The following is a 27,121-nucleotide window of genomic DNA, read 5'->3' on the forward strand; positions in this document are numbered from 1 at the left end:
CTATCAATCAAAATAGAGCTGGAAGGGACCTTGGAGGTCTTCTAGTCCAACAAGACTAGCTTTAAAAACAGCATTAAGATCTGTGAAAAAATGTTTCAAATGATAAAGATGGAGATGCAAAGTGGGATTAAGAAAGATTTATGCATAAAGCTTGAAGTACCGCAGACCCAGCTGTCTGAGTATTTCTCCTGTGACCCAAGCCTTGCATCCAGACTTCATATCCTTGATTTCCTGAATATACTTTCCTACAAGTGTTTCTGCTATAACAGAGAAAATGCCTTGGTAGAAATAGTGAAGATGGTCTGAAGATATAGAGAGATTTATGTAACAGTACAAGTTTCTGATGAAATAGCCAACAATCCACAGGAGTTCATGCTACAGTAAATTTGTTAATCTATAACATGTAATAAGCTTCTTTGTGGTTTTGCTGCAAGAGAATATTGTAGCTACCTTTCTGGACTCATTTGATGCTTATGCTCCTTGCCTCCTAGAGCTTTAAACGTAAGTGCTTACTAGCAGAGCGCATTCTGCTCAGACACATAGCAGAAGCCAGTCATGTGCTGCTTTCTAACACTGGTGAGATAAGATCCTAGCATCTGTGTTGGCAGATTTTCTACCCTGTTGTATTCAGAATGTATAAAAATATCTCCCCCCCCCATTCAAATCAGTTTATCTCTCTTGATAAACCCAGCTGTCTCCTCAAATTGATGTTATTTCCAGTTAAAATTTGCTTAAATGTCCTTATTTATGAACAGGCAACATGAAGCCTTTGAACTATGCTGTGGAGAAGACTCCTGCAAGTCCCTTGGACTGCAAAGCAATCAAACCAGTCAGTCCTAGAAGAGATCAACCCCGACTGCTCTTTAGAAGGCCAGATCATGAAGATGAAACTCAAATACTTTGGCCAACTAATGAGAAGGAAGGACTTACTGGAGAAGAGCCTAATGCTGGGAATGATTGAGGACAAAAGAAGAATAGGGCGACAGAGAATGAGGTGGCTGGATAGAGTCACTAAAGCAGTAGACATGAGCTTAAATGGACTCCAGAGGATGGTAGAGAACAGGAAGGCCTAAAGGAACATTGTCCATGGGGTCATGATGGGTTAGACACAACTTTGAAACTAACAACAAAGTAGAGGTAGGACTAGCTTGTTAACAGCAACCAAATTTGTTGGTATTGAAACAGAAGCAAGGAGTTGGTGGCTTCCATTTGCATCTACAGGTAGTCCCCAACATACAACCACAATAGAAACCAGAATTTCCATCGCTAAGCGATGGGGTCATTAAGTGACTCATATCCAATTTTACATAATTACCTCCAATTTTACAACCACAGTCACTAGCAAATCACTGTAATCATTAAACAAATCATGTGATATTTTTTTTAAAGCCAAACCAGTTTTCTGCATTAATTTGCCTCTGAGAAGGTTGCAAATAGCGATCACATGAACCCTGGACAGCAAAGCACTTAGACTTACATACTGCTTCACAGTGCTTTACAGCACTCTCTAAGCAGTTTACAGAGTCAGCATATTGCCCACAACAATCTGGCTTCTCCTTTTATCCACCTCAGAAGGATGAAAGACTGTCAACTTTGAGTCTGGTGAGATTTGAACTGCCAAACTGCAGGCAGCAGGCAGCCAGCAGAAGTAGGCTGCAGTACTGCACTCTAACCATTGCACCACCATGGCTCTGGATGCTGCAACCCTTGTAAACACATGCTAGTTGTGAGGTTGCCTGAAATTAAATCATGTGAGCACAGGGATTCTGCAATGGTCATAAGTGCGAGGGCTGGTCATAAGTCACTTTTTTCAGCAGCAGCATAACTTGTTTTTAAACAAATGGTCATAAGTCAAGAACGATCTGTATTAGTTTTCTGAAGAGTCACAGCAACATTAAAAAAAACTTCTACTGATTATTTTTCATGGTGTCAACATTGATTAACATAGTCTGGGATTCTTGGTTACTTTTTGATTGAGAGGGGTGAAAAGAGGTCTTGGTATGGGGAAGTGTCAAAAAAATGATAACTAATATAGTTTGGCTTGGAACAAGGCCATCCAAAAAACCTGTAGATGTCTTCCTTCCCTTTGAAACAAATTAAATCTAAACCTATCAGTTCTGCCTGATCATCCATGGGTTCGTTGGGGTGGATTCTGTGTCCATATTGGCAATTATGAACTTGAAAATCAAAAGATAGGATAATAGCCCATTATGACTGCTATACAACTCTCTGGCAAAAGATACACACTTAATGTCTATGGGGCAGAAAACAGTGGATTGTTTATATAGAAAGGTGGGATAAAGAAGGCCATCTCACAATGTTTCAATATCCCCACTGCATACAAATACCCATGTCTAATGAGTTCACTTCCTCAGCTCAACTTTTGTTTTAACTGAAATTTCAATTTTCTAGGAAATGTCTAATTTTAGATCAGCCCATTTTTCACACAGTATGTTCATTGTGGGCAAATTGGACCTATTTGGGCAGAAGATAATTTGTCCTATTTTTTCTTTCCAACTCTGCAATCTCCTGTACTCAGTCAAACTCAGCACCTATTATCTGAAGGGCTCGACTGGAATGAAGACAAAGGTACCGTCCCTGTTGCAAATGGTGATTCCACAAAAATTCAAAAGCAGCGAGCTGAGTTAGTGAGCAAATCACGCAGCGGCTCATCTGAAAAGCCAAGCAAAAGTCCACATGCCAAGACTGACTAAAAGCAAACCGTGTCAATGGACTAACTGGCAGCGATTGCTACTTGCAAGAAAAAAAAATCTGCAGAGGATTTTTCTTCTAAGTGTACTGTAAGGGTGAGGAGGACATGCAGTGAATGTTAAAAAAAAGTAGGGAATGTTGACATTGGTAGATGAAGTATTTCTCTATTTGTTTGTTAAATTGATGCTGTGCCTTTCATTTGAGAGCTCAAGGCAGTGGGCATAGATCTCCCTTCTCTCTGTTGTCTCCACTACCATCCCATTCGTCAGGTTAGCTACAGAAAGGGAAACTAATCCTAAAATCCAATGAAGCTAAGGCTTTTCAGCCCTGCTCCAATGCCTTCAACTATTAAAGCACACCCTATGACAGGGGTGTCCAAACTTGGGAACTTTAAGACTTGTGGACTTCAACTCCCAGAATTCCCCAGCCAGCATGGCTGGCTGGGGAATTCTGGAAGTTGAAGTCCACAAGTCTTAAAGTTCCCAAGTTTGGACACCCCTGCCCTATGATATACCAGCCATATTTGTACACATTATAACAATTTAAAAGGCTATTGTTCGTACCGGTTGGATGCAGATTTGCCAATAAATGGTAGTAATCAAATATTTATAAGAGTTGATGTAATTTTTCAAACATTCCCCACCCCTCTGCATGTAGTTATTTGTCACCATTGAAACTGTTACGCAAAAGGTGTTTAGTTTTGGCTTAGTCATTGTCACTGGATATTATTGTGGTTGCACGCAGAGTCAGCTGGATGTTCAGACTGGATCTATCAAATCTTTCTGAGATATGTTGTTGTTTGATAATGTTAAAGGTATTGTCACAGGATGTGAGCTGTTACAATAAAGCTGCCTTTTGCAATTCACCCATAGTGATTTTGTCAAGGTCGATGGTATTCAAGAGATGCTCCAGATGTTTTGGGATTGCACCCAACATGCCTATTCCTACTGGTACTATCTTTGCTTTCTTTTGCCATAGTAGTTCTATTTGCAAACCTTTGAATTTTCTCTAGTTCTTTCCTTTCTATTCTCTGTCTCCAGGTACTGTCAGGTCCACTAGCCAGATATTTTTGTCTTTCTTATACACAAATGTTAAATCTGGGGCATTGTGTGTCAGGTGCCTGTCTGTTTGAATTCTAAAATCCCAGAGCACTTCAGCTACTTCATTTACTACAGTATTATTTTCTCTATTTTGTGATATCAGTCAAATGATATTTCTTGCAGATTTCTGATGAGCCACTGTTACTACAATACTTTATCACGCCTAGCTACATGCTTATAGTTAGTCTGTGCAATCTTGCAGAAACTGACTAGGTAGTCCACTGTTTTTTTAGCTTTTTTGCTGATGTGTCATTTGCTGCCTATTGCTATTTTCATAATTCTGGCTCTGTGTGCGCTGGTTGTTAAGGCTTGGTTTTGTGTACCTGAATTAGCTCCTCTGTCTCTTGCTTCAGCTTTTCTGTTCTTAGCTATTGCCAAGTTCCTGCTACCTGCTTTACCTGCTACTTTTTTTTTACTGTGCTACCCTTGCTATGTCTCTTTTTTATTCTTTATTTGGTCTTTGTTATTAGTCTCTTTAGTATCCAGCAGTGACGTGCAGTCAGGGGAGGCAGGGGAGGCAGAGCCTCACCTCTCTCACCATGAAAAGAAAAAAAAAGGAAAAAAATTTCTCCCCTTTTCTCTTTCATCTCTTTCTTGCGCGTGCAAGCAAAATACCCCAGGATCATGGTGGCAGGGACAGCAACTCCTTCCGCTGCACTGCGGAGAAGAGCCACGCTGTGCTCCTCAGAGCTAGCCTCAGATCAGTGCGAGCCGTGGTCCCCTTCATGTTGGCTCAGGAAGGAGGGGAATGGGACCGGGTGTGCAGGAGGCTCCTCATCGCCCCTTCCCCTGAACACGAGGTCCCATTCCCCTCCTTCCTGAGCCAACATGAAGGGGACTGCAGCTCGCGCTGATCTGAGACTGGCGCTGAGGAGCCTCCTGCACACGTGGTCCCATTCCCCTCCATCCTGAGCCAACATGAAAGGGACCGTGGCTCGTGCTGATCTGAGGCTAGCGCTGAGGAGCACAGTGTGGCTCTTCTCCGCAGCACAGCGCAAGGAGTTGCTGTCCCTGCCACTGTGATCCGGGGTATTTTGCTTGTACGCTTGCAAAGATCAAAGTTGTCACAGTCCTCCCTTCATGATGATCAATTGATGATGTCACCAGCCTCACCAGCCATAAACCTCACTGCATGTCACTGGTATCCAGTAAGCCTTTATAGTGTACTTGCTTCAGTGCCTCTTCTTCCCTGTCTTCAGATATTCTTCCAATGCTCTTTTTTCTTCAGCTTTCTGGTGTACTTGCAACATTCCACATCTACCTATGCTTCTTGTACAAGTAGTCCTTGTACAAGTGGTGACATGCAACCACAGCTAGGGACTGGAACTTCCATTGCTAAGTGATGCAGTCATTAAATGAGTCATACCTGATTTTATGTCCTTTTTGTCATGGTTGTGAAGTGAATCACATTGTTGTTAAGCAAATCTAGCTTCCCCTATTGACTTTGCTGTTCAGAAGTCCCCTGGGAAGGTCACAAATGGTAAACATGTGACCCCAGGACCTTGCAAGCATCAAAATTATATGCCCTTTGCCAATGAGATTGCAGAGATGCTGTGACAGTTTAAAGTGGGAGGATTGGTTGCAAGTCATTTTGTCTGCCTTCGTTGTAACTTTGAATGCTTAAACAAATTAGCATAAATCCAGGACTACCTATAAATAGAGTCTGTAAACGTCACTGTGTGCATGAAGGGCATGATTCATTGCCATTATTTTTCTTCTTATCCAAGGCTTTCAGTTCTGCTTGAGCCCAGTCCACTATTCCAGTTATGTAGCTAATGAATTGAATAGCCCAGGTGCTAATTACCTTGATGGCATTCAAGTGTGGAGATTAAGATCTTCTTCACTCTTCTAACACATTCACTGCTGACTTCCTTCTTGACTCCAGGGTGCTTGATGTAGTCAGTCTGCAGGATGGCCAAGTATTTATTTATTTTAGGAAATTTATATTGCTGCATATTCGCATATGGTATCTGTTGTGATTGTCTTCATCCAGATCCTTGATATTATTTCCATAAGTCACCTTAATTCCTTCAGTTTTCACAAGTTTCCCCCTGTTGATTATAAGAGTAGCACTGTGTCTAGTCCCAACTCCATTGCAATATCTTGGCTGCATATTTGACAGTGTTGAGTAGCAATTCCATTCCAGATGATATTTTTCCATACAGTTTCAGATTGTTCATGTAAAGGAAGTGGGATAGTCTGCAGATGCTTTTTCATGATAGCCATGGTCTGATTTATTCAATAATGTTGACAGAGGAATCAGTGTAATGACAAACATGATGATGGTGAATTAGAAGATTCCTCTCTTAAGATTTACCTCTCCTAGTCTATCGCCATTGACTAGCAATCATGTCTTTCACTGTGCCATGAAGCTTCTGATGTTTCTGCTGAGTTTTGTTATTTGTCAGTGAGTCGAATGCCTTCTTGTAATCAATATGGGCATTCCTATCGAATAAGAATTGATCAGTTAGGCACTTCTTATCTTATCAATTAGGAGCTGATCTTTCATCTCTATTTGTTCTTTGGGCAGTTTCCTTTCTTTTCGGCTGGAAACAGGTTGTTTTCGCTAGATGCTCTTGGAGAGCATTAGCTACTGTGTCAAGTAGCAATTTAAAAGTTATTATTAAGCAGCTAATTGGCTTGGTTCTGCCCATTTTATTGAATCTTTCATTATCAGGTAATGATCATTATCAATAACCAATCTTCAATTTCACTTTCTTGCAGTATGTTGTTAAAACTGCTTGGCAATAAGTGGATATAAACCAGATGTTTCAGTCTAAAACACATGCAGTTAATTTTCACCTGAGAGCTAACCAATTTTTGATCTTCCTTGCTCTTCCCCCCCCCCCAATTTCTGCTCTTATTACGCCTTTTTTTCATTTCATCTTATACACCTTCTTAAGCCAAGCTGCATACTTGTTGCATTTCTTTCGATTGTGCCAAAGCTGTGCCCAGAACTGCACGGTTTCTTCTTTGTCAGGTGTTGCCTGATTCATTGCAGTCTCTCTGTTGATGGATTGGTAGAAAGGTTTCTGATTCATGTGAAATTGGAGATTCTGCCTGTAATGTGTCATTCAAGCTTCATATTTGCTGATTTTCTTGGCTATAGCTGTTATTTGCTGTTTTATTATTTCCACTGCTTTCTTCAACTTCCTTGGTGATATTTCTTGATCAGTTATGGTAAGGCTAGTCGCAGAGTTTATCTATCTATCATCTATCTATCTATCTATCTATCTATCTATCTATCTATCTATCTATCTATCAATCTATCAATCTATCAATCTATCAATCTATCAATCTATCAATCTATCAATCTATCATCTATCTATATCTATCTATATCTATCTATCTATCATCTATCTATCATCTATCTATCTATCTATCTATCTATCTATCTATCTATCTATCTATCTATCTATCTATCTACCATTTATCTGAACATAGGAAGCAGCTGCATTCCATATTAACCTGGCTTCCATCTAACTCAAGGGTGTCAAAGTCATGTGGTCACAGCAGCGTTACATGACATATGAGGACTTTTTTTCCCTTCGCTAAACCGGGCATGGGCGTGGCCAGCGGATGATGCATCTGGTCTGCGGGCCAGGAGTTTGACACCCCTGATCTCATTTTCATGCATAGCAACTTTCAAAGTAAAAGACACATATTTGTGAGATTAATTGTCATGTAAAAAATAAAATGACTACCAGGAAAAAGAAGCAGAACCTACACAATACCTAGTTCAATGTTAAATGGATTCACATCTCATAGCCATCCAAGTTGTTGAAATGCTTAAATTAAGTATTGTGGGAAAATATTGAGCTTCTTTTTGTGCAGTTGGCCGCTGTGAAAACAGATTGCTGGACTAGTTGAGTCACACGCTTGATCCAGCAGAGCACTGCTTATGTCCTTTTGTACTGCATTTCAGCATAGCCTTGAGCCAGGGTGGCACAGTGGTTAGAATGCAGTACTGCAGGCTATTTCTGCTGACTGCCAGCTGCTAGCCGTTTGGCCGTTCGAATCTCACCAGGCTCAAGGGTGACTTACCCTTCCATCCTTCTGGGATTGGTAAAATGAGGACCCAGATTCAGGGCCGGATTTAGATAAAAAGAGGCCCTAGGCTATTCCACTTAAGGGGCCCTTTCACCTCCCATTTTTAAGTTTGTAAATTACATGAGAGATAATAAAATACATCATTACTGTGATATATATCAATATATTAAATGAAACATGTTGTAATTGGTACTAACCTTTATAAAAAATGTGGCACGGATAATAAATAAAAATAAAAGGCCCCTCTTGATCTTGAGGCCCTAGGCTGAAGCCTAGTTAGCCTATAGGAAAATCCGGCCCTGCCCAGATTGTTGGGGCCATCATTATGCTGACTCTGTAAACCACTTCGAGAGAGCTGTAAAGCACTGTGAAATGGTATATAAGTCTAAGTGCTATTGCTGTTCCTAATCCTAATGCTCAGAACTATTATAAGGGTAAAGTAGGCAAGGAGGAAAGAACCAGCACTGTCACAATTATCTCCAGTCGAGAACCCCTCTGAAAGGAGCTTCAATAGGTTACCGGATACTGCTGGACCACCATTCTCAGCTTCCCCCACCACTGAAGGGCTGGCTGGGGCTCTTGAAAACTTTAATTCAGCAGCATCTGAATGGCCAGAGATTCCTCAATCCTAGTGTATTGCATGTATTCCTGGAAACCAATAGAGTCAGAACATAATTGCTGCTGCTCCCAGGAAACATGTTTTGCCAGTTTTACTGGTTTCTGGCCTGTTTCCTGATACAATATTGTATATTTTTAAGACGTACTTGTGTATTTTTGAAGCTATACATGCATCTGGCTATTTATAGAACTCCTAACTGGTATACAGAGTGATTAGGTCGAGCAGATTTTATCATTTGAGATCAAATAAGTCACAGCTAGAGATAATGATCCTCTTGGTTTATCACTCCTCACATGTGAAATGATACCTTCATGAAGATGTATCTGGTGCTTATTTTTATGTCCCTTCAACACCAGGCAAAGAATATTAAGAATTAGCAGAATTAGTTGTATGCACCCCAGCAGCACTTACTGCAAGTCAAGGTGATGAACACGGTGGATAACATAAAAGGCAGTTACAATCAAACAGGTGCCCTTATTCTGTGTACTCATGATGTCATAGGTCTTGCTCCAGAGCAAACAGTACAAAGTTAGCTTGGCAGCATTTCCATTAGTACTATGGGGCAGGTGTTTCCCACTAGCAGGAACTCACATTATCCTGCCTCCCAGCTTCTTCCCTCGCATAATTTGTAAATAGAAGTCTTCTTCCAATCTTGCCAAGGAGCGGCTTGCTGCTTCTCGCACACAGTGTCTGGTTGGTTTGAATCCTCCCATTAGCCTTCTGGAAGGAATGCTGCTGGCTCCATGAAAGGAAGCATTTCCTAGGGAAGGAAGGCCCTAACCTAACAACCCAAAACCACTGCCAAAGTTCTGAGGTAGGGCAATGTCCTAAGAGTCAGCCTCTTCTCCCTGGCATTTGCTTAATGCTACAGCCAGCCTTATAGGATGGATGAAGGCAGAATTTGGAAGCAAAGAAAACTGGTCTAAATTGGGTACCAATGGGAATAAATGTTTCCCACAGACCTTTGTGAAGTAAGGAACATCTCTAGTTATGAACATCACTTGAAATGTTCAAATGGCAACCATTTTCTCATAAGCTTTTACAATAACTAATTTTGTACTGAAGTAAAATATTTCTTAAGACATCCTGTTAAGCATTTTGTTGCTGCCCCTCACCCCAATCACTAGCTGCCAAAACTATTTCATTTAAGCAAGCAAAATGTTCAGAAGATATTTGTCTATGAGCTCAGGAGGAAGGAATGCTGAAATCAGCCAGCAAAAACGCTTTTCTCTGGAGGAGTTCCGGAGAGTAGCACAATCATGCCATGTTGAAGTGTAGTTGTAATGCAGCTGATCACACACAGGGACCAGCATCTGGCTGCAAAGCCATGCAAGCTAAACAGAAAACTTCTGCCTTCTCCTTTGCACAAGAAAATTGTTGCAAAATGCAGTGGCATTCTAATTTAATTCCATCATTCAGGATACACTTCTCTTTACTATTGCTGAGTCATGCACTAGGATTACATTTTCCCCAATTCTCCCAGTAATAATCCAGACTCCATAATAAGATGCTATTATGCCACATACATGTAGTTGAAGTATTCTTTATTTCACTTACTATTGTCTCAAATACCATAATATACAAGTTGTATGGTATACAAATACCATACAAGTAGTCCTCAACAACCCGAATTGGGGCCAGCAAAGTGGTCTTTAAGCAAAATGTCGTATGATAACCCAACTTAGTGATGACAATTCGGGCAGTCCGGCTTGTGGTCAGAATTCATAGCTACAAACAATTCATAACTACAAGGACTGATTTAATTTTTAACTTTTCTGATTCTTTCTTGTCCTTTTTTTTGTGTACAATCTCAACCAGAACATAGTTCACCAACAGAGTTCTGGAAGATTTAATTAATCAAAAAGATAAATATGCACTTACCTTCATTTTTTCTTTCCTTGTAATTTCTCCAAAACTCAAACACATATGTGACCTATTCAAGATACTCCAGTTCAGTGGTCAAAGATATTAATAATAATAATAATAATAAATTTGAATTTATTAGCCGCTCCCTTTCCAGGCAGGACTCGGGGCGGCGTACAATGGGGCATATAGAACATAAAACATGTGTACAAACACATAAACATACATATATACACAGACACACATGCACGGAGGAGGTAACAAATTACAACATTTAGACAGTTAAAAATCACCATTAAAATACCCCAATTGTAAGAAACCCAATGTACAATTAAAATTTAAAATTTAAAAAGACAGTCAGGAGGAATGAGAAAAATTACGGTTGAGCCAGGCCAGATAATTGAAAGAGGTGGGTCTTCAGCTGTACACGGAAGGAGCTTACAAGTGTATTTTTTTAAACAAATATTCATTTGTTTAAAAAAATACACTTGTAAGCACATCTTGATTTTGCTTCTCAATTATAGCCTGCCCTACGTGAGGCTGCCAGAATTCATTGGACAACATGTCCCATCATCCCATTCTGTATGACCTGGAGGGCAAGAGTTCTAGTAGACTAGCCAGTCATATTTGAAAAGAGCATACAGGTAGTCCTTAACTTATGACCATAATGGAGCCTGCGCATTATGGTCACAAGTCATGATGTTCTTTATGTGACACTTGCATGATTCAGGCAGGGTGTATAAGTCTCTTTGTTCAACACTGTCATAATTTCAAATGGTTGTTGAATGGTCATACGTTGAGGACCACCTGTATTATCATGGATCGTGTTGGTTGTTACCAGCTGTATCTATAACCTTAGCATGCTTTAAAAATTGTTTTGTGCAAGTAACACTGTCAGTATGCCAAATTGTCTCAGCAATCATGTGCCTTGGATAAATTAATTTAAGAGACTGGAAAAAAAGACAGATCAGTTCAAATCAGGAAGCTGGGAGTAAAAAGAGAGAGTGGTATATGATTTATTTTCCAATCAAGCCCGGAATTCTTTTCCTTACAAATATTTAAAAATATTTGGATCTAATATACAGTTGGGATGGAGTTCAGCTGTTAACTAATCTTCAGTCATTATACTGGCCTGTGCAAGGTCAAAGCATTGGACAAATATTTACTAATCAATGCGGTGCTGAACTGCTGCTAAAAGCATGGCCACAAACAAAGGAGGCCACTTAGATGGAGAAATGAGAATGGGGATGCTAACTTCTTAGAACTCCAACATGGTGAGCTTTTGGCTGTACTAGCAAATAACAATATAGATTCTCTCTAAGGGATGATTCCTGAAGTAGGAAAGAAGACAAAAACTTACTTTGCCTTGTTAGATGGCAGTAGTTCTGGGGATATTCTATCCAACTGCATTGGCATTCTTTGTGTATTTGAATCTCATTTTTGTTACTAGTGAGAAAAAGGGTTTAAAATGTTACGACGTTTGAATTGGGGGAAGCCTTAGGAATCCAATGTATCACAGCCACCTCAATGAATTAGCCTTGGAAGAAGAGACAGGAGTACTAGTAGTCTGAAAGCCAGTGGGAAGGCAAAAAGCCAGGCCTCAGCATGGTGACTGGGGAAGGGAGAGCCAACCCATGGAAACCCAGGGTTTTCTTCTTCAGATTCAGATTCCCAGGCTTATCTTTGAAAGCCTATAGGAATGCAGAATCAAATAATTATGCTGGAGAAGACATAGAAGCATCATGTTGTAGGGAAGAGCTATTGGAAATATAATGGCCTCCTTTGTGATGGAAAGATTTCTTTATGTAACCCTGCATTCCAGTGGTGGGATTCAAAAACATTTATACCGGTTCTGTGGGTGTGGCTTGGTGGGTATGGTATGACTTGGTGGGCGTGGCAGGGGAAGGATACTGTAAAATCTCCATTCCCTCCCAATCAACTGGGACTCGGGAGGCAGAGAATAGATGAGGGTGGGGGTCAGTCATAGGTTGTATTTACTGGTTCTCCAAACTACTCAAAATTTCCGCTACTGGTTCTCCAGAACTGGTCAGAACCTGCTGAATACCACCTCTGCTGCATTCCGAGCAAAACTAATGCACCATTAGCTGGGAGTATTGAAAAACTCAAGTGTTTTAAATAATTTCTTTTGCAGGACAAATCCGGCATAAAAGGTGTGGACATACTCTCTGTTGCAACAGAGGGCAGGACCAGAACCAATAGTTCATAACCACAAGATTAGTCTAGATTTAGACTAGATATCAGAAGGAACTTCCTGACAGAACAACTTTCTCAGCCAAGGAATATTTTACTACATAAAGTGGTTAATTCTGCTTAGATGGAGGTTTTCAAACAGCCCGGATGAGACATTGTAGTGGATTCTGCCCCAAACAAAGCACTGGTTTACAGCAGTGTTTCTCAGTTTCAGTGACTGAGGAATTCTGGAAATTGGTCCACACCTTTTAAAGTCATTTGGACTGAACAACACCAGACTAGAGGTCCTTTAATGTTTATGCCACCTTAGGAGTCTATGATCCACTTTGTCTAATGCAGCTTATTCTTCATTTTTGGTTATGTTTTAGAGCTCATCAATGAACTCCATCTTTCAAATTTTAGAAAAGTGGACTTTGGCCTACTGTTGAAATACTCTGCCTTTGCCTACCCAGGTAATAGCAGCTAGACCAGTGTTTCTCAAACTTGGCGACTTTAAGTCCTGTGGACTTCAACTCCCAGAATTCCCCAGCCAGCTATGCTGGCTGGGGGATTCTGGGAGTTGAAGTCCACAGGACTTCAAGTCGCCAAGTTTGAGAAACACTGAGCTAGACTGTCCAGCTCTAGAAAGCTGAGCTTAGTTAGTACATGGATGGTAGACTGTTTCAGAAGTCCAGGGCTGCAGACTAGACTGGGAAATTGAAAAACATAATAGAAGAAACCAGTGGTGGGATTCAAATAATTTAACAACCGGTTCTCTGCCCTAATGATTTCTTCCAACAACCAGTTCACCAAACTGCACAGAAAGTTAACAACCTGCTCTCCCGAAGTGGTGCGAACTGTCTGAATCCCACCACTGGAAGAAACTATATAATGCAAAGAAAACTATATTGATGTAACTGAGTAAATTGCAGGAGTCACACTATACTTTGTGAAGAAAGTAACTCAGATATTACCCTGACTTATTTCATTGTATTCTTTTACTTAGACTCCTTGTATCAGAACAGTCTGAGTTTATTCTGAAATTCAGCCCTTCATTGCTTTATTCCTTACAGAAGTGTTCTCCAACTATTAAAGCTAGAATAGTTTAATGCAGCTCCTTGTATCATTTGGTCTTAAATATAGATATGCTCTACTACTACAACTATACTGATCTTTTTCTTCTCTCACAGAAGCTGAATTTCTTAAAATTCTCAAGAGAGTTCATAGCAATAGCATTTAGACTTATATACCGCTTCACGGTGCTTTACAGCCCTCTCTAAGCAGTTTACAGAGTCAGCATATTGCCCACAACAATCTGGCTTCTCCTTTTACTCACCTCGGAAGGATGGAAAGTTGAGTTAACCTTGAGCCTGGTGAGATTTGGACTGCCAAATTGCAGGCAGCCAGCAGGCAGCAGAAACATTGCACCAACTCAGTTCTTAAAGAAAGAAACATTAGAAAATGGCGTTTTAGAGAGAAGTCTATCCTAAGTTCTTTCCTTTGACAACTAAACTTCTTTCTATATTTTTTAAACAAAAGAAGTGCCATTTATTAAATTGATGAACCTTTAGTACTATCAGAAATGAAAATTACATTAATTAAAAGTTTCAAATGATCTAAATTGTCTGTAAGTCTAATTTATTAAGTCTTTTTAAAAAATTATTCATGCATACATATTTTCATTCAATTAAACTTAAACAATTTATAAGTCCCTCCAATTAGAACGCAGCCTACAACTCCCTCTCCATAAATTGGAAATGTAACCAAGACAAGATGCTGCCACAGAAAGTAATAACATCACTTATGTAAGTCCTGGAACAAAACACAATCGGCAAGACCCAAGTAATAATGTCCAGTATCTTAAGGTGGAAAAAGGAAAACAAAACAATCCCTGCTTCCTCAGGCTACGTTTAAATAACCAGATTTTAATATAGCCAAAAAGGAAGAGGTCATTCAAGGCTGGTTCATAGGATGGGAGACACACGCAACAGAGAAAGTGTATTTATGCAGCCTCTTCAAATGATGCTCCTTGACCTTATCTGACAGGCAGATACACCATGAACTATGAAAGGCTTTAAACACAACCAGTATTTGTAATGAATTGTGCCTGGAAGCCAACCAACGTTAGCAGGAATGTTGTAGCTACAATGAGAAGTGCCCATAACTACTGAGGCCTCTATCCTGGAGCAGCTGGAGCTTCCAAATGCTCTTCCCTGTGGTCTTTCAATAATGATTTAAGCTAAGAATTACTTAATCTAGCCAACTGTATTGGAATTTATTTAACAAATCACAGTTAACAAATACAAAATGTCAACCCAGTCATTGTGTCTTGGGAATTAAAAACTTGCACATATCAAGGTTCTTGGTGAAATATACTGTGCCTGAACTAAAATGACAAAGGCACAGGGCAACACAGAATGAAGAAACATAACTGTAGCTCTTTAGGCATTCTGGATTCCATGAAGTGCAAAACACGAGCACAATAATGGAGTATTAATAAGTGGCTTTTTCCTTGATTTACCTGCACTGAGTAATTCTACCATCCATGTATATGATGGGGCAAGTAGAATTTCCTTGACCTGGGAGAAAGGAGGCTGATCATCACTACCTGTACACAAATGTAAATTATCCAGTTTAATTCCAGTCATCTCAATGGATAGAAAAACATTTTGATGGCTCGTGAATGACAATGCCATGAAGGAATTACCTCTGGCTGGGCAAGCACTAAATAGGAGGCGTTCAGCATTTCCCCAAGCTGAGTTTTTCAATCCTCAGTGGTGTAGTATTTCTACTATCTAAATAAGTGTGTGTGTGTGTGTGTGTGTGTGTGTGTGAGAGAGAGAGAGAGAGAGAGAGAGAAAGAGAGAGAGAGAGAGAGAGAGACTGACTGACTGACTGACTGACTGACTGACTGACTGACTGACTGATTTTTGGGGGTTGGGAGCAGATTAAAAATGTTATACGAGCTGTCCCAAATGCCTACCAGAAAGGACTGACCTTTTCATAAAATAGCTACTAATTAAGTAGATCATAATTATTACAAAGCACCAATTATTTATCAATTAATACTATTTACCATCTTTCCTATACCTCTCCTTTTGCACTTTTCAGGGCAGTACCTACTACTCCTGTTCTTTTGCCAGGCAGTTAAACATAATTTCAAGCAGAGTGCCACAGTTGCTTCCATCTTCCCTGGGTTAGTCATAAAATTGGGAGGGAGGAAGAGAGAGAGAGAGAAAGCATGTTCTTTTCTGCCCCTTTTGTTTTATACAAATTATCTGAATGAACTATTTTAGCACTGATGGGCATGTAGATTGTCTAGAGAAGGAATCTCCTGAGAAGTTTGTAGCCATGACTGAGAAGTGATGAGTTTTCTTAAAAACAGTATTTCTAACACAAATCTTTTTTTTAATGACGATTTTTCTGAGTTTCAAAATACCTTTATGTTTTCCTGCCAATGTTTAGATATTGTATCTATATTCATGTATATTAATATATTCATAGTTCAAAAATCAAACCAATGGTTAAGATACTGTGAATGATGTAGGCTTGGAAGTTATCCAATACTATTATTCCCATTTGATGTAGAAGCAGAGAAGAAGAATGATGAATTGTAATCTGCAGAGTAGTCGAGTGTTGTTAGCAATCTGCTGGCATATTAGATTTTTTTTAAAGAAATATGGGAGGAACAAATTGTAGTTAATAGTTCTTTCAATGCATCTTTTTTGACCAACAAGAAGCAATTCTATTTAATCTGGATTAAGCATTCACTGGGGGGGGGGGGGGTCCCTGCAGTCCATAACTAATATCAAACTATATTTCAGATCTTAAATACCTCTATTGAATTCATCTCCTGAATAGTTTAGTTAAAATAATAAAATGGATTTGGATTCCAAAGAAAGAGGCTTTTGTGTTGATATCTATTGTTAGGGACTACTTGGACACACGCATTTTACAACAATATGGAAGCAGTTTGCCACAGTCCTCTTTCAGGAAAGATTTTCCCCCTGAACTTCTCCAACTAGTGTATAAAACTATCTAGTGTATAAGCATTACCTGGTGCTTTCCACTGAGGTATTAACATAACTAACCTTACTTTGCTTTTTGGTCAACCAAGATTGAACAGGCCAAGGTTATTGGAGCTGGAATTCTCAGATTTATTCACTGAAACTATGTATTTCAATTTCTCAACAATCTCAGCTATAGCCATGTTGGAAGATCTTATGCTCTGGCTGCTCAGTTACCAGACATCTATGTCGCTGGGAAAGGTGAAAGTAAAGAGAAGGAAAGGATGACCTGTAGAAAGGAGGATGGACTCAGTTACAGTAGTGATGAGTGTACCACCGAAAGATGTGAAAAAATAGGTTAGGGACAGATCATTATGGAAAAAAATCTATGTGGTTGCTAGGAAATGAAAACAACTTGATGGGACATAATCAATCAATCCCTTGTAGAACTGAGAGAGAGTCCAGTGGGAAATCCTAAACAACTACTTCTAGCTATTGCTTTCAACATTAGTTCAGATGGACTGAAGAGCTCATTTGCTGACAGGTAAATTTATTAAGCTTATATAAAAGGTAGGATCAAATATAATAATGATGCGCAGTATTACTTTCATGGAATATGTTACTTAGTAAGTTGAGGACTACCTGTATAGCAGCTTTTCCCTCCCCTTAAATAATTTCTCTGAATGCTCATGTACCATTTGCATTATTTTACTTATCTGTGTGTGTGTGTGTGTGTGTGTGTGTGTGTGTAATTTGTATCCTGCTTTTATTATTTTTACAAATAATTCAAGGTGGGAAACATATCCAACACACCTTCCTCCTCCTATTTTCCCTGTAACAACAACAACCTTATGAGGTGGGTTGGGCTGAGAAAGAGAATGACTGGCCCAAAATCACCCAGTTGGCTTTTATGGCTAAGGCAGGATCTGAACTCATGGTCTCCCATTTCCTAGCCTGATGCCTTAACCACTAGACCAAATTGGCTCTCAAATACTGAATAAATGCTCAAATACTAAAATATGTATAAGGTAAAATTACAAAGGCCAGAATTAAATAGCACTGAACTATTAACAAAATGGAAACAACCAAGTTAGACCAAAGAGTAGAAGCCCAATAATGATCTTTTATGGAATAAAAACAAGAGCATTGCATCCATTTAATCAGAGCTTTGTTGTTATACAGGTCAATAGTTTGAATCAGTGTATGGTAATTTTATGGCGTTAGCTAATAAGATTATAGAAAAAATATGAACATACATGTTTTGCATTTTAATATGATTAAGAGGAAAGTACATAGACCTGTTAGGATAAAACAGGCTGGTTTTTCAGATTGAATGCTGAGCCTATAATTCACTATTTAAAATACTAGCTAAAAGGAAATATTTTAAGGTCTATGGCTGCTTTGGTCCAGAAATAAACAGGCCATCCTGTTATAACTGAAGGCAAGGGCACATTTGTCTTCTATCTACTATAAACTTTCTACTCTGAAACTTTGATAGAGATGGATTTAGTATTGTTTTTTAAGTCCAGTTCTGCAACTCACAAATACTTAGCCAAGATCCAACACAGCTGCTGCATTCCAAGTTTTCAGCACTTAAGACAGAACAAACTAATATAACTTCAGCACAAAGTCTGGCCAATGTGTGAGATTAGCCAAAACACAAAGCAAAAAGACTTTCCACAAAATGAGGTTTGGCTGCATTGAGTTGTTTTTCTTCTTCTTTTCTTTATTTGAAGAAGTCTAAAAGCAGGGGGGGGGGGACATATAATATCCGATTATAGTTTCTCCTTTTCATGCTTGCTTGAAAAAGAAAGTTGTACATGCTTTTCCAAGACCTGAATCCTTTAAACAACTTGCATTCATGTGAAAGAAGTGGAAAAAAAAACTGGAACAGAGTACAATGACCACTTCTAGGCTTTGTAAAGTAAGGCAAATTATAAAAAAAGATCTAATATTTTTAGTGCCTCTCCAATGAGTTTTATGTACTCAAGCTGGGACAATCCTTTGGTTTTAAAGATGGAACTTCAGTCCAAATAGTGCTAGTTTTACAGGCTGTGGAGGGGTTAGCTCTAATGTCTGATCCAATAGATGGATACTCTTAATTTTACCTCGTTTCTTATAGTTCTACCTATAAGAACAAAACTATTATACCATTCTTCAGGAATAGCATGTTTTCTATTATGGGGCAGACTGTGTGTTCTTCAGATATTCAGATATTAATATGATCAAGCTCCATCATTAATGTTTTTGTAATATGAAATAGGAAAACTAAACATGCAAAGCAAAATATTATCTTATTTATTTTCAGCAATGTCTATGGATGCACATTCTGACATTTTATATGGCGCTGTGTGTGTGTGTGTGTGTGTGTGTGTGTGTGTAAATGAGAAAGGATTTATACAAAAAATGATTTAAAATAGAATTGGTTCTAAAGATACTTTAAGCTACTGTTAGATTTGTTTTCCCACAGAATGAAAATAACTGAAAGCTAGAATATAATATGAAACAGCTGCTTCTCAGGCTTTGTATCACAATCAGGAAATGCTGAACTGTACTGCTATGATTCACACCCAAAGTCAATTTATCAGTAAAAAGACAAGAAAGGAATGAATGATAGGAGATAATATATTTCAACATTATTTGACTATCTTTTTTTTTTGAGGCAGGAGGAACAAAAGTTTAAAATGTTTACAGTTGTTTTTTAAGTATACTTAATGTACCAGCCTGGTATCAAATCAAGACTTCCAGTTAGTGTTAAGCCTTGTTACTTCCTGATTTTTCATCCTCTGTTTATGTTACAATAATCTTGCATGGTTGTGGTAAAGCAGCCTTCCCCAATTTGGCCCATCTTTGATTCCCATAAGCTCATTAACAAGGTCAAATAACTTGGTATTATAGGAACTGGAAGCAGCATATCTAGATCAGAGAAGGCTTTTGAAAATATAAATTTAATATGAGAGAAACATAAGCTAAAAATTAATTGAAGAAACTTAAGTGCACTGGCAAGTAAGAAAGGTATCACTTTGCTCATTAAACTAGTTGTGAAAAATCAGAATGAAAGTAGGGTCACATAGCAGCAGCAAACCAGTCTCATAGCATGGCTGATTATGTTCCAGAATGGTAGGCCACAGGTCACGAAGGTCTGTAAGAGATTACTACATGAGTTTTGCAACTAATGCATGTTTGAGAATGTTCAAAGGTACAAACAAGGACAGCCACTTTTAGCTGACAAATACTACCAACCCTTCAGGTTACACTTAAATTCCTTTCTTTCTCTCTCAGGTTTTTCTTTCCCAACAAAGGTTACCATAAAAACCATTGATTAATCAGTCACCAAACACGTATTTATAAAAACCATAGCCCCCACCCCCACCCCCACCATATCACTGGGTGAAACAATGGGAACTGATTTTGTGAATATTGTGCAGATAATTGTGAATATTTCAATACTAATTCAGTCAAATCTTTGCTTAAATAAGGACCATGTGGCAGCAGTGCTGCATTCTAGCTAGTTATTTGTAAAGTCAACCTCATAGCTCAAATAAGTTGTATTAACCATAACTTTGTGTATAATCAAAACAAAAACATCTATTATTGTTTGGAAATAATCATTTAAATATTTATTCTGACAAAAGATTGATGCACATTTATAAACTTCTTGACACTAATATTAGAGGGGCTACTAAATCCTCAGAAATTCTAATTCTGTATTACTTAAATATTTATTTATATCCTGCCTGTTATTTTTTACAAATAACTCAAGGCAGCAGATATATACAACACACATTCCTCCTATTTTCCCACAACCACCCTGTAAGGTGAATGGGGCTGAGAGTGACTTTCAGGGCTAAGGCATGACTTGAACTCACGTTCTCCTACTTAGCATTTGCATTTTAAAAAGTACGTAAGACATTCAACATATACTATATTCCCTCTTATATATGACTTAATTTTAAGGTAAAAACCTTTTAAAGCAGAGAACCAAACCACGTCTTAAAGCAAACTCTTCAGCTCATCAACCTTCCTGAGGTTTCAGATTGTTCAATTACCATATATGAAAATAATTTAATACTACTTACGTAATAGTACTATATGATATTCCTATCGGCCCTCAGGGAAACCCTGGCCATTTTAGGGAACTCTGCTTTAAAGCAGGGTTCTATACCAAAGAATTCTATAGTTAAGAGATTGGGCTACTTCTCTACACCAAGCGTGACAAACTTGCATCATCACAGTGGCATCACATGATGTACCATGGCTTTTTTCCCTTTCGCTAAACTGCGCATGGGCGTGGCAAGGTTCATAAATCAACCAAATTTTGAAATTTTGCAATGGATGTACAGACTACAATCCCTATATACTGGCAGGGGAATTCTGGCAGATGAAAGTTCTCACATCTAAAAAAGTTGCCACGTTTGAAAAACATTGTAGATACGTAGCAAGAACCACCCTCTGATGCAACAGATGTTGCAGTCCATTTTGTTAAAAAAAAAAAAGCTTAAGACCAGCCATTTGTTTTTATATTACCCTTCTTTACAATTTCCTGCTAATCTGTAAACATGACAAATCTGTGGGGGAATGATTATATCTACAAAGAAATGCTATCTTCTTTCCTCCCACCCTCCCCCCAGTGGTGTGTATAGGATTGTGTGTCTTTTTGCAGTACTTTGGAACCTTCTGGAACAGCTTATTGCCTTTGGCAGGCTTCCAGTTGAAATGGAGCAATTCTGCAATTCAAAATTAGATTAATCTGTAGCTAGATACCATATTGGCAGGGGAAAACTAATAAAGAAGCACCACCTTGTAGACATGGCTTTAACAGCTTGGGAATTTTTTTCCTCAAAAGTTTTATTGGGAGAACTACAAAACATTTACAGTACAAAGTTTACAGTCTCACACTTTGAATTTGTAGTGAACTGACTCTCCAAAATATATTACAACTCAAGTTGACTTATTTTCTAGTTACATTCAAAACATACTTCTGTTAAAGTAGTCCAAAGAGTACATAGTGCTGAACCTGTACCTATGTACATTTTTTAAAAAAGATACTGCTCATTCATTCATCACCCAGAGAAAAGATTTGGATAACTCCTGATTTCCTACACAACAAAAAGTTACATGTGTTGGAATCTTAATAAAGGTATACTCTTGTACACAAAAAGAGGTTCAGATCCAAAAGGTGGCCTCCATAATAAAAATGAGTGGTACAATTTCTTGTAGTTAAAAACCCAGCCCTACATTCAAATTCTCAAGCATTAAGAAAAAATACTCGTTTGGTTGAGGAAGATTTTAAGGCAAGCATGGACCCTTACAAAAGGCACTGTGAAACATAATACTGGGAGCCCCCCACCCCACCCCTTTTATTGCTACATACTCTGAAACTATCACAGTGTGATTGGTGAAGTTAGGCAACAGAAATACATTTTGGTTAATTTTAAGAAGTAGGTTTGCCACTTTAAATTTGGACTGATTGTGAAGTAAGTTTAAGCTTGGACTGGTTACAACCATTGTACATTCTTTAAAAAAACCACTGAAATTTCTCAAACTACTTCCACAGCATTGAGTCAGATTTCTATAAAAAAAAGCCAATGCAATTTTTCAATTTACGTAAACAAGGAAAGAAATTAATGAAATAAATATTACATACAATCTCTTAAATTAAGAATTTTACTCATTTACAATAAAATAACCAAGTGAAGTTACAAAAAGGCATATATTACTGTGAAAAGAACACACTCCACATTTTGCCGATTAATAATGGCAATCATAATTTAAACATAATAAAAGAATATATATCTATTGCTTTTCATCATACCTGATAAATACAGTATGAACAAATTACCAATGTATACTTTTCACAAGATAATAAATAAGTTAAATAGGTTCATATTGAGTTGTGCAGTGACTTGCGCGAACAACTCAGCTAAAAAAAATTAAAAAATCAGCAGTTATTCATCAACAATTACAAACTAAACTCAGTTGAATGCTTCCAAATAAAGCAACAAAAATTGTTCTAAGCCAAACATCCACTAAGTGGTGGCAATGGAACCAATATTAAACTTTGGAATGGAAGTTTTAGCATGTTATAATATATATAGATACATAAAAAACTAGAGTGTTATCAAGGCATATTCTTGGCAGGATGTTGGATTTTTCTTTTAAAAGCTTATACGTTTAGTATATTTACTTTAAATCTGATTGAAAGGCAACAAATTCCACTCTTCTTTTATTCTTTTTTTGTTGTTGTATATAGATCTGAAGAGACCTGGAATGCAGAGTTCATGGGCCTCCAGATTGATTGCTGATTCCTCAGGGAGTATGATTAGATAATTTGTTTGCTAAATACTCTTTACCCTTTGTATCCTCCCCACAAACACTTGAAAATGGAATGGCTGTTGCTGGTGATGCACATTAAACTAGTCTGGGAGGGGCGCTGGGGAGAAAAAAAGGAAATCCCATCCTTCCAGTCTTTAGATTTAAAAAAAAATTGTTCTTGATGACGTCATTTGCTCTTCTGCAAATTGATTTTTGTTCATCTTGATAAAAAGAAAAAAAGTTTCTTTTGCTTTCTCCTTTCTGAATTTGCTCAGCAATCAAAGGATTTTTTTTAGCACGCACACACACACACACACAAAGGAAAGCACACACTGAAAAAGAAATGAGCAACAAAAATAGTCTGTGCAAACTTGGCTAGTTTCCACTCCTGATGAATAGGATGGGAAGATGGGAAAGAAAGGGCAGCGAGTAACTACCCTAACTGGGATTGCCCAGGGGAACACGACCCCCTAAAAAAACGGGAGCTCGAAGGGCCTCTCCCCCTCCTGACCTCCTTAATCGTCGGAGATCGAGAGGCGGCTGAAAATCGGCAGACGTCTACCCGAATCCAGGCCGGGGGACTCGGATCCGCTGAGACTGCCGGAACTGAGGGAACCGCTCAGGTAACTCTCTCGGTCGGAGAGAGAATCCGGAGGGCTTGGAGGGGCGTCGAAAACGGGAGACTCAGAGAGGCGGCGCAAAGGCTGGAAGCTGAAAGGCGGAGAGGCGGGAGGGCCGGGCGGTGGGCAGCAGCTCCCTCCTCCACCTCCTCCCCCTGCAGCGCTTTGCTGCTGATGGCAGCGGTAGAAAGTCGCCGCGTTGGCGAAGCAGCCCTGCTGAGGCGCGGAAGGCGGCGGCGGGTGGAGGGTGAGAGGAGCGATGAGGCTGCCCAGCTCCTGGCCGGCCGAGAAGGCGAAGGCGTTGTTGGCGCAGGAGGCGACCAAGTCGTCACAGTAGGAGCCGCCCGAAGGTGGCGGCGGGGTGCGGGACCCACCGGGGCTTTCCAGGAGCAGGGCCGCCGCTTCCAGCCCGCCCTGCGCCACAGCCCCGCCGTGGTGATGGTGGGCGGAGAAACCGGAGAAGCTGAGGCTGTGGTGGAGTTTGGGCCTCTCTCCTCCCCCTCGGGGGTGCGGGATGCCAAAGTTGGAGCCGTTGGTGCCGCCAGGCCCCAACGGGTGGTCTCGGGCGGAGGGGGCGAAGGCGCGGAGGTCGCCGGTGCTGCCCGCGTGCGGGGGGTGCAGGGAAGGGTGGTGGTGGTGATGGTGGTGGTGCGAGGGATGGCTGCTGTGAGGCGGAGGGTTGGGCTGGAGCGGGGGAGGCGGCGGCGGGGGCGGTTGCTGCTGGGTCGCTGGCGGGTTAGCACTGCCGTTGGCGGGCGCTGGGCGGCGCTCGTCCGCGTTGTGGATGAAATGGCAGCGAGGCCCATAGGGGCAGAAGCCGATGGTGTGAAAAGTGCGGCACAACTCCGTCTTGTACTTGGGGTGGCGGGTCAGGCTGCGGAGCTCGTGGAAGCCGTGAGCGAACTGGCACTTTTCGCCGTACTTGCAGGAGCCGCTCTCTTCGAACGGCCGACAGAGCTCCGTCTTGTAACGTGTGGAGTTGATCGGCGCTCCCCCTCCGCCGTTTCCTCCGCCTCCTCCCCCATTGCCGCCGCCGCCGCCCTTTCCCGCCGAAGTCGCTGCCACAACCACCACTTGCTGCTGGTGCAGCTGTTGCATGAGGTGTTGGCTTCGCTCGCCATTCTCGCTGAGAGACCGGTCTCGAAACTTGTTCTCCTTGTTCAGCAAGGCGGTGGTGGAGCTGCTGCTACCGCAGCCGCCTGCCCCGGTGCCAGGCTCCTTAAGGCTGCCGAAGTTGGAGGGCGCGGACAGCGTGGCACTAGAAAACTTGATGTTGCCGTTAGCCAGAGCCTGAAGATTGCTGGTCGAGTGCCTTCGCAGAAAGCCCGGCGTGAAATTGGAGCTGGGAGAGGTGCCCACAGGGCTCCCCACTGCCTTCTTGTCCAGCATGTTGCTCAAGGATTTTTCGGTCTGGGAACCAGGGAAAAAAGGGAGGCGGAAAATTAGAACGGAAAAGCGTGCACCGTGAGTCCCAAATCTTGGAAGAAAGAGGACTTAGCAATTTTCACTACGCCCTAATGAGCGCTCGAGCCATCAAGACCCTTTCCCACTAGCTTCAGCCGCTGATCCAAGAGTCGTTGTCAAGACACCCTCCCACTGCAAGCAATTTAAAACTTTTCGAGAGGTGGTCTGTAGCCCCACCCACTCGAATCAATGCACTTTTAAAAGTTCCGATTCAATACAGCTGGAGCCTGCCGTACCAAGTATGAGGCTCGTTGTATCTGTCGTTTTATTTTAAAACACACCCACTACATACGCACGCTTTAGTAAGCAAAAAAGTTGCTTGGCGTCCGTCAAACTTTTACCTTCCCTCGAAATATCTTGCAAAGCGCCAACAGATCTTGCAGCCTGTGTCTCTACAAAGATCACTGAAAAGTATAGTCCCGAATTCAAACGAGCTCAGTCCTAGGCTTGGAAAATTCTTAGCAAGAACTTTTAAGAACTATTCCGACCGCCTCCTTCAAAAAGAAAAAAGAGCCACCCACGAACTCATCTCTTACCTTGCAGAAAAAGTCAATGTCGTAGAAGGCAGATAAAAGTGTTGTAGACATTTCTAGATCCTGTAATGGTCGGAAATGCAGGAAGGACCGAAAGATCCCACTTTCCTCGGAAGCTTTGGATGCGCCACGACTGAATAGGAAAGGGCTAACTGCTTGAGATCGGAATTAATCTCATCAGTTTCCCAGTCAGACTCAACCAAAGCCACAGCTATCTAGACTGCTGGAACTTCGCAGCAGCTGCACACGCCCCATATATATATAAATGCCGGGATAACAGCGGGGAGGGACGGAACACTGACCCAGCCGGGGTCTCCCAGCAACACCACCCAACGATTCTCCTCCCTCCCAGCTTAGCCCCGCCCCTTATAGTCTACGCTCTCTCATTGGGCGCCGCCAATTTTCTTGAAGTACCTCAGTGAGGAGGGGGGAGGGAATACGAAGTTACCGCGTACGAAGGCTGAGCGGAGCAGCTTCCCCCCCCTTCAGTCCTTGCTGTACTAGGCACGCGCTGAAAGCTTGTTGACTCGCATAGAGAAAGCACTGTTCTCTAGGCTCTGCAATGCATGCTGTCAACGTACAGCGTGTAGCTCCTTCCCTCGACAGAAAATGTTTTAGGGTAGACATGGTGTGAAGCCGACTTTTACACAGAGCACCTCAGCATACAAAAGGCTTAGTATAATTGGCGGCTGGTTCCCACAAGAACTATAATAACGCCGTGTGCTCAGGAAAACTCCCATGAGGTTAACCACTGGCAAAGTACAAACGCGGCGTGCAAGAATATAGCGTGGCTGTTGCACCTGCTAAGCCAGACAGGGCAGAAAGTCGGCGGAAAAAGAAAGCTACGGGGTAGGACTTGACTGAGCTGAGGTACAATCCTGTGGATATTTCTACGGATTAGTCCTTTTAACTCCAAGTTAGGAAAGAAATAGATCTATGAATAACAATCTAGGTTCGGTAACTGCACCCAGTACTGTAACACAATTGTCTTGTTACGTCATTTAATGTGGGGAGATGGGCGGTTGACGTACAAAGAAACCCATCGTTGTTCAACCCTTTTCTCCCGAAGTCCGCCTTTCCTTGCACAGCTTGAAAGTTCTCAAGTAAACACAGGCCGCCGCGGGGATTTGCAGCCCGTTTCACACCCCTGCTGGGTCGCCTGGGAAGACCACAGGGAAGGACAAACTTCAAGGCTCCTGCGAGTCAAATGGGACGCCCCGCAACTCCTCCTCTTCCTCCCTCCGAGCTTTGTGCCACGCGACGGGTTTTGGAAACAAATCCTTTCGGGCCAACCGGTGGGGCAGGAGTTCCATTGCTGGCCGCAAGCGTGTTAAGGTTAGATGGGCGAAGAGAGCACTCCCTTCCCCTCCGCTGGACTCGTCTTCCCTTCTGAAAAGGGGATTCCCCCCCCCCTCCCGTTCTCTCTCCCTGCAACCGCCCCACAACCGTTTACTTGGCAGGCTTGGCAGCCACTCAAGGTCTTGTGATGCGATTGGCCAAGCCAGCTCTCTCTCCTTTGACACACAGCCTCAAGCTCTGCGCTCAACCCGACAAAGGCCGTCGCTGCTGAGCCTGGCAAAGATCAGGGAGGTGGGGCGGGCTGACGCCATACAGCTGCGGGGCTACGTTTGGGCGCTCGCTGCCGTCA

The 27,121-nt window shown here is 41.1% G+C and overlaps 1 protein-coding gene across 1 annotated transcript; it reads right to left on the minus strand.

Annotated features, from left to right (window-relative positions):
• Positions 1-21,355: 21,355 nt before the first annotated feature.
• ZFP36L2 (ZFP36 ring finger protein like 2) lies at positions 21,356-26,892 on the minus strand. Its single transcript, XM_081941105.1, has 2 exons — positions 25,477-26,892; positions 21,356-24,886 (listed from the first exon to the last, which is right to left on the minus strand). Exons 1-2 carry the CDS (start codon positions 25,525-25,527, stop codon positions 23,372-23,374), a joined length of 1,566 nt encoding a protein of 521 aa, XP_081797231.1. The 5' UTR covers positions 25,528-26,892; the 3' UTR covers positions 21,356-23,371.
• Between the last annotated feature and the right edge of the window lie 229 nt (positions 26,893-27,121).

Source organism: Natrix helvetica (genome assembly GCF_964273705.1).
Source record: "Natrix helvetica genome assembly, chromosome: 2".
Lineage (NCBI taxonomy): Eukaryota > Metazoa > Chordata > Lepidosauria > Squamata > Natricidae > Natrix > Natrix helvetica.

What these genes read in the sequence shown, in the direction of transcription:
- ZFP36L2 (XM_081941105.1), bottom strand. Translation starts at nt 25,527, where the DNA reads ATGTCTACAACACTTTTATCTGCCTTCTACGACATTGACTTTTTCTGC. An exon ending in ACATTGACTTTTTCTGCAAG is followed by an intron (nt 24,887 to 25,476) that starts GTAAGAGATGAG and finishes CCTGGTTCCCAG; the next exon opens with ACCGAAAAATCCTTGAGCAA.